Source organism: Aspergillus karnatakaensis, assembly GCF_047715665.1.
Source record: "Aspergillus karnatakaensis strain CBS 102800 unplaced genomic scaffold BJY04scaffold_26, whole genome shotgun sequence".
NCBI lineage: Eukaryota > Fungi > Ascomycota > Eurotiomycetes > Eurotiales > Aspergillaceae > Aspergillus > Aspergillus karnatakaensis.
Window position 1 is genome coordinate 42,170 of NW_027395738.1, and position 12,710 is coordinate 54,879.

General features: G+C 49.3%; 6 protein-coding genes across 6 annotated transcripts; 2 read left to right on the plus strand and 4 right to left on the minus strand.

Moving 5' to 3' along the window:
• Positions 1–227: 227 nt before the first annotated feature.
• On the plus strand, positions 228–1,768 carry BJY04DRAFT_189722 (RTA1 domain-containing protein). Its single transcript, XM_073711417.1, has 3 exons — positions 228–613; positions 668–1,212; positions 1,290–1,768. Exons 1-3 carry the CDS (start codon positions 448–450, stop codon positions 1,473–1,475), a joined length of 897 nt encoding a protein of 298 aa, XP_073570828.1. The 5' UTR covers positions 228–447; the 3' UTR covers positions 1,476–1,768.
• A 525-nt stretch (positions 1,769–2,293) lies between these two features.
• On the minus strand, positions 2,294–3,304 carry BJY04DRAFT_189725 (MGR2/ROMO1 family protein). Its single transcript, XM_073711418.1, has 5 exons — positions 3,148–3,304; positions 3,037–3,063; positions 2,945–2,974; positions 2,806–2,896; positions 2,294–2,710 (listed from the first exon to the last, which is right to left on the minus strand). Exons 1-5 carry the CDS (start codon positions 3,200–3,202, stop codon positions 2,590–2,592), a joined length of 324 nt encoding a protein of 107 aa, XP_073570829.1. The 5' UTR covers positions 3,203–3,304; the 3' UTR covers positions 2,294–2,589.
• A 577-nt stretch (positions 3,305–3,881) lies between these two features.
• BJY04DRAFT_64074 (putative cytoplasm to vacuole targeting Vps64) lies at positions 3,882–6,470 on the plus strand. The gene is made up of 2 exons (XM_073720789.1): positions 3,882–5,204; positions 5,256–6,470. Exons 1-2 carry the CDS (start codon positions 4,086–4,088, stop codon positions 6,357–6,359), a joined length of 2,223 nt encoding a protein of 740 aa, XP_073570830.1. The 5' UTR covers positions 3,882–4,085; the 3' UTR covers positions 6,360–6,470.
• Positions 6,471–7,566: 1,096 nt separating this feature from the next.
• Positions 7,567–8,563, minus strand: BJY04DRAFT_218536 (ribonuclease P subunit p20 family protein; the record flags this gene model as incomplete). The annotated part of the gene is made up of 2 exons (XM_073716332.1): positions 7,567–8,357; positions 8,479–8,563. The coding sequence occupies 2 exons, from the start codon at positions 8,561–8,563 to the stop codon at positions 7,567–7,569; spliced, it is 876 nt and encodes a 291-aa protein (XP_073570831.1).
• Positions 8,564–9,050: 487 nt separating this feature from the next.
• Positions 9,051–9,948, minus strand: BJY04DRAFT_218537 (uncharacterized protein; the record flags this gene model as incomplete). The annotated part of the gene is made up of 4 exons (XM_073716333.1): positions 9,051–9,104; positions 9,171–9,586; positions 9,640–9,725; positions 9,779–9,948. 4 exons carry the CDS (start codon positions 9,946–9,948, stop codon positions 9,051–9,053), a joined length of 726 nt encoding a protein of 241 aa, XP_073570832.1.
• A 517-nt stretch (positions 9,949–10,465) lies between these two features.
• On the minus strand, positions 10,466–10,960 carry BJY04DRAFT_218538 (uncharacterized protein; the record flags this gene model as incomplete). The annotated part of the gene is made up of 1 exon (XM_073716334.1): positions 10,466–10,960. One exon carries the CDS (start codon positions 10,958–10,960, stop codon positions 10,466–10,468), a length of 495 nt encoding a protein of 164 aa, XP_073570833.1.
• Positions 10,961–12,710: the final 1,750 nt, after the last annotated feature.

Consider the following 12,710-nt stretch of genomic DNA (forward strand, 5'->3'; position numbering starts at 1 on the left):
AAAGATGCTCAGCCACACTCTCTCAGCCCTTTGAGGGCCGTTGCAAGTTGAGCTGTTGACTGACTCTCATCACTGAGCTACACTAGTCCTAATGAGGCCACCATCTCGTCCGGCCCCTACTAAGGACCCCGTCGGCCAATCATCAGACACCGTGATATACTCTGTAGTGCAGCAGTGAAATCAGCTCCATCAATGCAGCCTCATATTGCTCAGATTAAGCAATCCTGAAGAAACTTCCAAGCCTCAATGAATGGATCTTCCACGCACTTATCTTTCGCCATCCGAAGGGGGCGGTGTCCAAAGCCCCCGATCCGTTTTCCTATGTAGGCAAGCAAGTAGTGAACCAGTGCTGGGATGAACTTGAAACACCAGGTATAAAACAACCATACCGCGCTGTGCTAACAGTCATTTCTTTCCCCATCTCAAAATCATCACAAATCCGACAAAATGTCTTCAAACTCAAATGACACAGGGAGTTACTATCACTATGATCCCTCTCTGGGAGCTGCTGTGGTGTTTGCACTGCTTTATGGTGCTGCATTCATCGGCACTGTCGTCCAGTGGGCTCGTTTTAGGCCTGTGGTATGGCTGGTCATGGTGCTAGCTGCAGCAAGTATGTCTCTTCTTTGCTTTGCTTCCTCGATGCCTCTAAACTGACAACCAACAGTGGAAGCAATCGGCTACATAGCCCGTGTGATATCAACGCGAGACACAACGGAACGAATTCCCTACGTTATCCAGTTCGCCCTCCTCATCCTGGCTCCCGTTCTGATGGCAGGCGCTCTGTACGTCCTCTTCGGCCGCATCATCTTCCTCGTCGTACCCAAAGAACAACGAACCCTCAAGATCTGCTGGGTACCTCCTCGCTGGATCACGCCAATCTTTGTCGGTTTTGACATTATCGCCCTTCTTATGCAGCTCGTCGGAGCCGTTATGATCACCTCAGGAAATGGTAACAGCCAGGAAGACATCGACACCTTCAACCGCGGCCGTGACCTTGCCCTCGGCGGAGTCATCGTGCAGATTATCGCCTTCGGAATCTTCACAGTTGCCGCTGTGCGCTTCAACTTCACCTCGAAGAAATTTATCAAGGCCGAGTTTTCGCCCTTAGTTGAGGGTGATGACTCTGCCATGTCTGTTCAAGATAAGCCACGGAAGCCTGAATGGCCGCATCTGCTGCACTGTGTGAACTTTTCGACTGGTATGATTCTGGTCAGTCTTGCCCTTTCCCTCGATCAAGAAATTCTATCAACAGAAATAGACGACGACTAACAAGTCTTGAATTATAGATCCGTTCAATTTTCCGAATGGTCGAGTTCACAGAAGGTCGCGGCGGATACATCAGCACCCACGAATGGCCATTCTACGTCTTCGACTCCGTCCCGATCTTACCCTGCGTTGCGCTCTTCGTCTGGTGGCATCCGAGCCTGTATCTTCCTTACCTTGGCTTCAGGCTCCCGAAGCAAGCTTCTTGATGCTATCTCAGTCTAGACTTGAGCTTGCTGGACTTGTTGTATTTTCAAATTTGGTATCGACTATTTATTACCGATATCAAGTGGTAAGACTAGGTTGGCGCTTGATGTATAGATTTGTTGCTGTTTCAGCTTTCCCTCCCTGCGTGTTTTACTCGGTTGGGATTTTTCCTGTTTGAAGTCGTTATACCAGCAATATTTTGTTATTCCTAGGCATGCTTTATTACTCTAAACGAATTTTCTTATAGACAATCTACATTTTCACGTTACATGCACTGTACACACAGGATCCAGAAACATACCGTGCCCACTTGGAAATAAAGTTTGCTGATTCCCGCGAAACCAGAGTAACATGAGTGCCGAATTGTTTTGCATTGAAACAGTAGATATATAAACTGTTTGCTTTTTTCTCAAGGGTCGTGAATCGTTACATCTTGTCAAACATGGCGCTGTTTCATGATGTTGTTCAGGGTGTGGACTGTGGACTGTGGACCTCGGCCTTTGTAGGGCTGGTTTTAACCTTGGTGCTAGCGCGGAGATGCGGGGTGCTGTCAGCTATGAGCATGCGACTGCATTTCGGGACCAGTTGGAAAAGAATAGCCGTAGTTCTACTATAGAGGATCCAGAGATTGATGAGACATTGAATAATTGGAGCAGCATTAGCTCTCTCAAGCACTCAAGCGTGTTCGAGTGAAATAATGCTGTTGAATACGTTTTGCGCTGAAGCTCAAATATATATATTGGTTTCCTCCAAAGACAGACGCTCTTGGAATTCCAATGACAAGAATCGAGAAAACTGCGGAGATTCTGCTTGTGGAAGGTTTACGGGACAGATAGTTCGTTACTTCTTCATTATGATTAAACTCGTACAACAGACATGCTTGGCTGATTGGAGCTACCTGGAGCCGAACTCAATGTTCCTCCAGGTACTATACAACTTATACTCCTCAGATCCAGCCCGCTTGACTCGACATGGTATACTTTCAAGAAATTTGCCGTACTTCACCTTAGATAGGAGAATATGGTTGATATATTGTACAATCGCCCCGCCGCCGGGAGTATCCCGCTTGGTTTGTCCCTGCGTCGTGACATGGATAATGCCGAAATATCTCGGTCCTTACTGCGCCCGTCGCAAAGGTGACTGGCGAGGTAGCATCATGGGAGGTCCCCGAGCGCGGAGCCAGGCGTCGTTGTGAGGGCCTTCGGTACGGATCACGCTACCAATCGACATGAAGAGACTGCAAGTTTGATACCACGATTAGCAGAGTCCCAATAACAAAGCGACTCGTGTTTGAAGCCAGGAGAGCCGAATCTAGATCAAGCAAAGACGCACCCGAATGTTGCACCAGACCCAAGCATGTATTTTCCCAGAGTCCGCATCACTCCGTTAGGCCCCGCGCCATATTGGAAGATGGTGACGGTTCCTGAAACCGATAAGTATCGCCCTGAGTTCATTATCCGAAAAGACTAACCAACGATGAACCCCATGATACCGCCAACAGCTAGAAGTGAAGAGTGGTTAGCGATCTAGTTGAGCAAGTTGGAGAAACATGTTTATACTTACTTGAACCCATCATAGCACCCATTTTCACTGTTAAATAAGTCAGTCAATCCACATATAGTGAGTAGAAACTCGTTGACAGTTTGCACGCTGTGTAATGGGCGAGGAGCTCACTTTTGTCGAATGTAGAGGGCCCATGGGCCTGAGGAGGACCTGCAACGACGGGCATTTTGGGTATAGAACGAACAGTGTAAGCAAAACAGTAGGATCAGACAACAACAGTTTGCGCGCAAGAATACAGCGCCTCGAACGAATCTCTTGATATGAGAAGCTTCTCTTGGAGAGCTCCAATCTCCAAATGTCGGACGATCAAAAGCCGGCGACCGGAGATCACGTGATACAGCCTTCTTTTTCGAGCCGTCGTTGCATTATTGTTTCCACGTGCGGCTGCTCACGTGATTTTGGCCTGGGGCAGGAACTTGCAAGGGAAAGCGAGCTGACTTTCCACTCCCGCTCAATGTCTCATGGGGTTGATCTCGACGAAATATCGCCCTTGCCTGTCAAATATTCGTTGTTTTGGTGATTTATCGCCCTCTCGAAGGCGGCTGCTCCGTCTCAAACCTCCTACCTTTTCCGCTTCACTCCTAGGAAGTCGTTCGTACCGCCTACTCTTCACTTTCAGTCCAGACACAGCGCCTCCTTGATTTGAGATACTCGTTTACTCTTGTCCTACATCTGCATCAGGTTTCATCTTGCCGAGGTAAGCATATACAGTCTCGCCTGTTTTCCAAGACTGCCTCTTCTGAATGCATCTCTTGTGCTCGAGGAAGCCAACACGTTCGTCTTGTGGGCCTCGCATGATGCTAACGTGACCTCGGATTAGTTGGTCGAGACCGAAAAGGAGCCTCACCCCGTTCGGCGCGCCAACTCCGCTACATCACCTTTTTTTTCTCGATCTATCGCATAAAAGCAAGTGAAGCAATTATAAACCCATTTTTGCCGTGCATCGGGACGACTGTGGCTCGTGCATTCCGACAGCGCCTATGAGATAGGAGGCATAGGAGGGCTTTTATTATCCACAACGCAACCGCCCCGAGTCCACCTTCTTCTCCATGACTGCTGTGGCATCACCACCTAGTGTACAGACGGGGCCTCGCTTGGGATGGTATGATACTGGTAACGGTGGACAAGGCGCCCTGTCTTCAATGAACGCGGACGAGGTCTCTCGAATGTTTATGCCACGAAAGACCCTCCACAGATCGAACTCTTCTTCCTCTATAGGGTCCAATTCGTCCACCTCGACTGTCATTGCAAGCCCGTCGAGTACTGATGCAGCACAACCAAACGGCGAATCAGCAAACTGGTCCACTAAAAAGAAGTCATCTAGAACTGTTTGGCCAAGCTCTAAAGCGGAACCAGTATCTGGAGTAAGCACCGCGCGCTCGCAAGCGAAGCCCGCATTCTTCTCCGGCGCAGGCGCCTCATCTGCTATGTCTGCAATTCAGCAACCCTCTTCTATCCTTCCATCACAGCATCTGTTACAATCTTCCCAGCAGAATGGCGTTCGCGCTGGAAGCACGCCCGCTGGAGAGCCACCTGCAATTCTGACCCTCATCCCGATCAACGGCACGTTTGAGAAGAAACAAATTACTGTACCTTTCTACCCCGAAACACTGCGCATCGGTCGGCAAACGAACGCGAAAACCGTGCCAACCTCGAAGAATGGCTTCTTCGACTCAAAGGTACTGTCTCGGCAGCATGCTGAAATATGGGCGGACAGAACCGGGAAGATCTGGATACGAGACGTCAAGTCATCCAACGGCACTTTTATCAACGGCCAACGTTTATCCCCAGAGAACCGCGAGTCCGACCCTCTTGAGATCAGGGAAAACGACACACTAGAGCTCGGCATTGATATTGTCAGTGAAGACCAGAAAACGATCGTTCATCACAAGGTTTCTGCCAAAGTTGAGCATGCAGGTATATATGGGAGTGTGCCCAACATCTTTGATCTCACACTTGGTGATCTAGACCCAGCGTCCGGAAATGGTCTTCTCCCATCTCCTCTCAGCCAGCCCTTGTCCCACCTCCGAGGGCGGGCCGGCAGTGCGTCTAGTACGCGCAGTACGCAAAGTAACGCCAGCTCTCAGTTTAGTGCGCTACAGCAACAGCGACAGATGAACTACTGGAGCTCCCCACTATCAATTGAACAAATCGTCAAGAGACTGACTGTACGGTGATCTGCCAAACCTCTAAAATAAGCTAATGCTAACGCTTTGCAGATCGAAATGAAGCAGGCCAAACAGCAGCAGCAGGATCTTCGCCAGACCGACGAGTTTCTGTCCGGGCTGATGAAACCAGGAGCTGTCGAAAAAGAAAAGCACAAGTCACCCGGAGACAGTGGTTCCTCTCGTCAAATCAATGGCAGACCAAAGATGCCTCGCATGGATTCCTTCTCTCGATTCTCGGACCCCCCAGCACCGCCGCCTTCACAACCTTTACCCGAGAAGCCCGACGCCCCTCCCCGAAACGGCGCAGACGCCATCTCCCCCCTCAAGAGGTCCGACACAGAGAAACCGAAGATGAGCGCTGGTAGCTCCCCGGTTTCTCGCGAGTCTAGCCAAATCCTCTCTCTTATTGAGGCGTTGTCATCAGCCAAGAGGGAACTCGACTCTCAGGGTGCTCGTGTCAAGGAGCTGGAGAATATGCTCCTGCAGGAACGGCATGCTCGCGAGTCTGCGGAGGAGAAAGCTCGATCATTCGAACTTCTCTCTGCCGAGAAAGAACAACCCGTCGATTCTGCGCATGACTCGCAGCTTGATGGCCCGCACGAACCCCACACCGATGAAGCGGCCGTTGAGGAGTCTGTTGCTAGCGCTGCTGACGAACTCAAAACAACTGTACCCGAACAAGACCATGCTTCAGTTGAGACCGACAAGCTACAGCATCGCTTGGACACGCTCATGGAAGAAATGGAAGAGATGAGAAAGCAGGTCTCGTTGTTCAAAAATCGTGCCGAAAAGGCCGAGTCAGAAACAGGCGAAGCTCGCAAGTCCCTCGCCGAGATGATTGAAACGCTACGAAGGGAGCGTTTCGAGGCTCGCAACCCGGATACCGAGTCTGTTGCCTTGTCTCAGGCCGAGACGGCTGTTGATGAACCGTCGACCAAAAATGGCGAGTCAGCCGCCACCAAGCTTGAGGCGGATTCACAGAACGCAGCATCGCGTCAAGGGGATATTGACTCGCACATGGCAATCACAACCCAAGCGCACAAACGACTTGATGTCATTGAGCAATCCAGCCCATACGCGTCAATGCTTGGTGTTGTGCTCCTTGGTGTTGGATTGATGGCCTATCTTAATGGTTGGCAGAAAATGGAGAAGTAGCTGTTGGCCAGCACGGTTTCTTCTCTTCTCTTTCGGCTGCCATCTCTCGGTCATCGATCTATTGGATACCCATTACTGTTACACTGTTATAAAACATCCTGTTTAGCCTGTTCCCTACTGTCTGTGCATTCTGACCAGATTTTCTGGCATTGATCATGAGCTCCTGGCGCTGTTATCTGCTTTCCTTTTTACGCCCTGCAGTTATGAACTTACATAACTGGCATGCCTCTCTCTCACACAATTTCCTGTTTATTTTTCTACTTCATTTCTTCAAATGCTCTGCTGTTCCAGTTACGGTTCCCTGGCAGCAGTGGCCTTTTTATCATGTTAATGTCTCTTTACATCTTGGCAGATACAGGGCCTACCACCCCGTACTTGTGTATTAGTCTCTCCTAGCGGCATCGCTCCTTTTCCTTTATCAAGTGACAAATGACTATATCAACGTGGGTTTTTGTTTGCCCTTCTTTTCCACCACCCGCACCCAATTTTGCTACTACTGCACTACGATTGAAGACCGTCGCCCTAATGCATTTAAGCGCCTGGTACAGGTTACGGAGAATGTGATACCCTTTGCTAGAGCACAGAACACTTGCGGTTGAATTGACGGAGGCCGAGCATTACCCTGGATTTTCTTTATTTCCGTCTCTGAGTATCCTTTCTATGTCTCATACTTGTTTTCTTTCCTTTTCATTTTCTGTTCCTGTTATTGTTATGATATGTATATATTGAAGCAGAGTTATTGAGCATCATGATGTATGCATGAGCTGGGGGGATTGTCTCTTGTTTTTTCCCTTGTCACTTGGCATCTGGTGTGAGCCGTGTAGAAAACTTGATTCCCGAGTCTCTCTCGCGTTAGCTTTCTAAAGCATAGAGGAAGAGCATTAGTGCTCAAGTAAGTGCCTTAAGTCGGGGGTGGCGTGTCGTCCGTTGTATCAAACCCTGATCCATCATCGCGAAGAGGTCGAATAATGCGTGGCGGAACCGCGGCCCTCCAATGTTAGCCCAGGAAAAGAGCTCTCGAAATCGCTGTATGTAATGAGCGGTGGCGTGACATCAACACTGTGCACTAGCGAACAGGCAAGCGTGCTCCAGAAAATTGCGCCTGGTTGATAGTAATACTCGTACGGTGATGCAGTCGCCGACTATAATGGTCAGAGAGGCCTGTTATGGATTGAAGAAACAAATGGAAAAATCGTTTCCATCGATCTCACTTCAATGAGATAGCAACCTCAACCGAGTTGACCCATCTAGTCCGCGTCTCCGGTATCTCATTCTCAGCCAACGAAGCCGCGATCTTCGCAGCGCGGTTCCGTTTTCTCACAGCGGATCTCGATAGTGGCTTTGAAACTGTCTCTGCCATTGATTTTGACGTCGTCGCCGTATTTCCGGACTTGCCCGCTAAGAACGTCGTATCCTCCGCTGTTGTAGTTGTAGTAGTCGCCGTCGTCACAATAGTCTCATCGCCACCCTTCCCAGTCTCACCCACAGTTGTCTTTCCACCTTCACCCTGAACACCTTCACCACTCATCTGTTTCGCATCACGAAGAGCCCTCTCCATCCCCTGCTCATCAACCTCCACATCATCAACAACAAGCACACTCCCCGTGCTCACCCTAACCCTGTATTCCCCCTTCCTCTCTTCCCTCTCAAACCACCTTCCCACCCTCAACGCAACCGCCATCGCCCGCCCCGTAGCCTTAACAAACACCTCTTCCCTCTGCAGCATTTCACTCTCCTCGCCCCTCGCCAACGCCGCAAGCAATTTCTCCTGCCGCTGGATATTCCCCGCGCCACTACCCGACTTTTTGGTATTGTTGACGGAAGCATCGAGGGATGCGGTCGCGCGCTTCTCCGCGTGTCGCAGGAGCTTCTGCACGCGTTTCACGGCGCTCATGTAAGGTGTTGATGTTGAAACGTAGATTGTTTTGGGGACTGAGGGGCCGGCGTAGGGAGATGAGACGGGGGCGTGTGGGATTGGGCGTTTGGTGACTTGGGCATCTGAGACTGAATGTTAGCTGCTTCTTGCTGTGGCAGAAAAGTGAAATTCGGAGAGTAGATCTGGGCCAGCCATATTGTATGATTCGCGCACGGGTGTCAGTTTAGGGGATTTCCGGCTTACACTTGGGGAGTTTGACCATGTTCTGGTTCCTGCGCACGAATTGAAGGTCTACCGCTGAGGCTTTTGGTATGGATGATTGTGCCATTTTGTTAGAAAGCTTGTCAACGGGGTTGAATGAATTGTTGAGCTGAATGGTGAAGCTTCGCCGGCGAGGTACTTTTTGCTCAGGAAAGTTATGTTTGGTTCGTTTGCAGGTCTTATCGGGAGGTCTTATCGCGCACGATCTTGGTGTCGGGCGGGATTGTAGCTTAATGGACAGGGCGGACAGGGCTGGGTAACCCTGTCAGATTAGAAAGTTACAGTGCCCCCAGAATTTGCTGTCTTGACAGAGTACTCTTCCCTAGAAAAGAGCTTGAATTTATCAGGTGAAATGCTTAATTTCTCTATAAAAGTTGAGCGACAGGTTCTTTGAGATCTTGCACTACCAGAGTGCTGGATGAAGTACAAAGTAAGTGAAACAGGAGAAGTCACAAGCATGGTTGAACATTGAGCGCCACTGCCCTCATCCCAGGACCAGCCAGGGCAGAGGTGGTATATCGCGAAAATAGGAAGCAATCGATCGGAGAGAGATCTCAGGGAGCTACAAGGAATTTCTGGCAATCATCCTGGGCGCCTCGTTCGACAACCTAGAGATCGGATTCAACGGTTAGACTTGGCATTCGATAGCCCTAATTTGGGCACAAGACACTCACCGGCATCACAACTGGCTGATGGTTGCTCGCCGCAACCATTGTACAGACACGATAATAGCCATGAGGCAATCCTCTAGGTACATTGACTGAGAATCCGCCGCTTCCATCTCCGCGACCGAATACGGTCCGGAAGAAGACGGGTTCGTTTGGATTTGGAGGCGTCAGGGAGTCTGGGTGGGCATCCACATCACCCAGAGATTGTATAGTGACGTGAACGTGACCCACAACTTTCCCACCATCGAGAGACTGGGGTGCCGAGTATAGTGTAGCATTGGGGTTTGTGACTGAGCCTGAGACGAGGTTTGAGGTTTTGAATTTGATGAAGAAGGGGGCGTTTGCGAGGAGAATTTGGCCGGGGAACGGGTAGGTTATTATGGTTGAAATCATGCTTTCCTCAGAGGGGATGTCGCCCATTACTGTTCAAAAGGTGTTAGTGGAGGTTCTGGACGAGTATGAGTGGCTGATATACCGATTCCATTGCAAGATCCTTCACTGAAAGACTGACCATTGGTCAAAATTCTCTGGCTGCAGTGGTTGATGAAGTTTGCGGCGTCTCTGAGGATAAGATTAGTGTTAATTTTCCTTGAGATCTGCATCCAAATACGTACATAGCAGAAGGAGTGTATCCAATCCAGTTATCGACGGGGAGACCATCATGCTGACTGGCAGTTTGGATGTTTTCGGTCTCGAGGACAGACCAGCTGCGCTTCGGGACAGCCTTAGCGAAAGTGAGAGTAAGGAGGATGGTGAGAAGTAGGGCGAAGTACTTGCACTTCATAGTCACAGACGAATTAATAAAACAGAGTGAGAAGCGGTTCGAAGACTGAAAGGAGCGACTGAAGGGATAAAGGAGTGGAAGTGGTTGAGGGATGAGGAGTTGTGCAAACGAAGTGAAAGAAGCCAAGCTACTTGACTTTGAGATACTTGCTCACTCACAACATCCGCATCCACTACGAATCCAAATACGAAGCCCTTGAAGAAAGAAAAGGTTTGACATGTTTTGGTTCATCATTAAAGAATTAATTTAATAATGGACTGTCTATAGGTATAAACAGAATAAACATCTTGCTAAACCAAACCAACGGCGGGATGTGGTTTGCGAACGCATGCCGCCAGTCAATTGAGTGAGGAGGCAGACGTAGGTCTGAAAAGCCTACTTTCTATGATATTGGACGTATCTCAGCAGAATTGATGGCGAAATTGACCGAATCGATACCTGAGGGTGGTAGGAGGCTGCTTCACTATGTGAATCTTGCGGGGAGAAAATTGAAATTTCCGACAAGAGAGCTGCAGGATCAACCAACAGACTTGCCGGATGACCTCTGCTTGAGCCGTGCGAACGGAATAAGGCCGATGAATGTTCGTACGGAAGTTCGTGGAGATGGCTTGCTGAATACGGTGTTATCCTGCGCTTGCACCCGGGACAGGGCATGCGATAGATTGTTCGTCTCCGAAACTGCTGCGGGAGTTGACCGCCGGTGGATGATGCTTTTCATGGCACTCGTTATCTGCCCTCGAATGGATTCTTTCTTTGACGAGCGTCGCGGCTTCGTTTGTGTCTCCCTCTTGGGGGAAGCAGACGTTGTATGGCTTTCGCGGGGGGTTTCTTCCGTTGCTGTCACGCACTTTCTAAAGACACCATGATGACCGACGAAACGACGAAGGCTCGGCTCATGAGAAGCTGCTTCTTGTTCTAGCTTCACGGCAGCAAACCGGCCTAGGATGTTGGGATTTCCGAAGACCGAAGAGACGAGTGGTTCAAATCGCTGGGCTCCTCTAGCCAGAACCATGAGGGTCTAGAGATGTTGAAAAGTATTGTATAGATGAAGGTATGGAGTTGATGGTTTGACTTCCAAAAACTCCGGAGGAAAAGAGGAGTTTTATACTGGTGAAGTCAATTGCATCTCGATGTCAATTTTGACGTCACGTCTAGGTTGGAAATCGAGGATCGCCGGAAGCTGGACCCATGGGTTGCCAAGGTTCGAATTGGGAGCTCATTCCGCCATTTAAAACCGCTCGATATGCTGACTACTGCGATAGATCTCCATCACAGCGATTCATGTATCGAGGCACTGGTTATCTCGACCTGATCGATGCCCATCTGGAGAAGATTTCCTACCCCAGGGTCCAGATCGCTCAGGCTTTGCTCGATACATGGAGATCGAAGTGCCTCAGGGTAATTAGGACATTTTGACCGATCCGTTTTATCTCGATGCCTCCCCTTCAAATCCCTGATCATCCTAATGATCGCGTATAGGATCGTTGGGAGTCAATTTACCCCTTTGCGTCTCGCGACAGCTGCCAGTTCCACCTATCTACCGGTACCTAACGAGACTGTGATAATCAGTACTGTTATAATGCGGAATTGCCACATAGTTGGCATTGGTTTCCACCGAGTGCATTTGAATCCTAGCTTTGAAGCTCCTTCGGCTTTGATATCTCGCATCTCAGGACATTAGCAGAATAATCGACTGAATAAGGTTGCCCCGGACACGATCTCAAGCCCTCAGGGTGGGTAATCATGATCTCTAGGCTGTGAGTGGCCGGGACGATTTACCATTGCTTCCTAGGTCTCCACGGACCCTGACAGATTGTGGACTTGGGCAAACTTCGGGGTGATGTCAAGAGCACGTTCCCCTGGGACTGCCTCCCGCCATCAACAACCAATGATCGATCTTGAATCTGTCGATGGTTCGTGGCGAAGGGCAAAAATGTGGAACATTCTAGACCATTTTAGCTTGAAAACGGAAATACCTCTGTGCTACCAAGTCTATAGTTGCACGTCTTTATACGAAACGGTGGTATATTGTTCCTACAATTATATGAAGCCAGCTAAATTCCCTTCTTGTGCTCTTAGGATGTAAACTGATGTTCAAAGTTGGTACGAAAATCCTCGCTATGACCCCGCTAGAAATGCTGTCCACCGGTCCTTTCTGACTTCTGTGATCGTTTGTACTGTGAAGTAAGCTTCTAGAGCTGGGTTCTCTAACGAAGACGAGGAAGGCAATGCTATGAATCTGTTTTTGCGATGTTACACATTTGTCCTCCGTGTATTGCATTCAGCTGCCTGCTGAAGTTTCTATAGGGCTTTGAATTGTGCTTCTCAAGAATCTTGTAGGATCATATATGTATAACTTTCTCGATGTCGAACCCATTCTTTGAAACCGTCGAGTCAGTCCAGGGAAGCACGTATCCCCGTTGATTTGCCGCGACTCGAATTCCTTGGGTTTTAAACTCTGTGGTGTGGTGTGTGTGCCCAAAGACCCAAGCTTTGATGGCATTCGACTTTGGGATCTGCGAGAGGACATCAGTTGCAAAGGCGGAGCTCCAAGGGTTGTTTGCGTGCTGCGGGCTGGACGTGCCCTGGAGGGACGGAGCATGGTGTGTCACGACAAGTATAGTCTGCTTTTTGTTTTTGTTCTGTGTCTTGTTCTTGGTTTGTATTGACTTGATTTCGCCCAGCAGCCAGGCAAGGTCCGCCTTATGAGATGCATTATGATTATTGAGGGACCAATCTTGAGCTTGCGCTAAACTAACTAC

Excerpts from the sequence above, each read along its gene's own strand:
- BJY04DRAFT_189725 (XM_073711418.1), bottom strand. The coding sequence starts at position 3,202 with ATGCCCGTCGTTGCAGGTCCTCCTCAGGCCCATGGGCCCTCTACATTC. Across the intron at positions 2,897-2,944 it reads TATCATGGGGTTCATCGTTG|GAACCGTCACCATCTTCCAA; the intron begins GTTAGTCTTTTC and ends TATCGGTTTCAG. Across the intron at positions 2,711-2,805 it reads GGGTCTGGTGCAACATTCGG|TCTCTTCATGTCGATTGGTA; the intron begins GTGCGTCTTTGC and ends TCAAACTTGCAG.
- BJY04DRAFT_64074 (XM_073720789.1), top strand. The coding sequence starts at position 4,086 with ATGACTGCTGTGGCATCACCACCTAGTGTACAGACGGGGCCTCGCTTG. Across the intron at positions 5,205-5,255 it reads AAATCGTCAAGAGACTGACT|ATCGAAATGAAGCAGGCCAA; the intron begins GTACGGTGATCT and ends AACGCTTTGCAG.
- BJY04DRAFT_189722 (XM_073711417.1), top strand. The coding sequence starts at position 448 with ATGTCTTCAAACTCAAATGACACAGGGAGTTACTATCACTATGATCCC. Across the intron at positions 614-667 it reads CATGGTGCTAGCTGCAGCAA|TGGAAGCAATCGGCTACATA; the intron begins GTATGTCTCTTC and ends GACAACCAACAG. Across the intron at positions 1,213-1,289 it reads TTTCGACTGGTATGATTCTG|ATCCGTTCAATTTTCCGAAT; the intron begins GTCAGTCTTGCC and ends CTTGAATTATAG.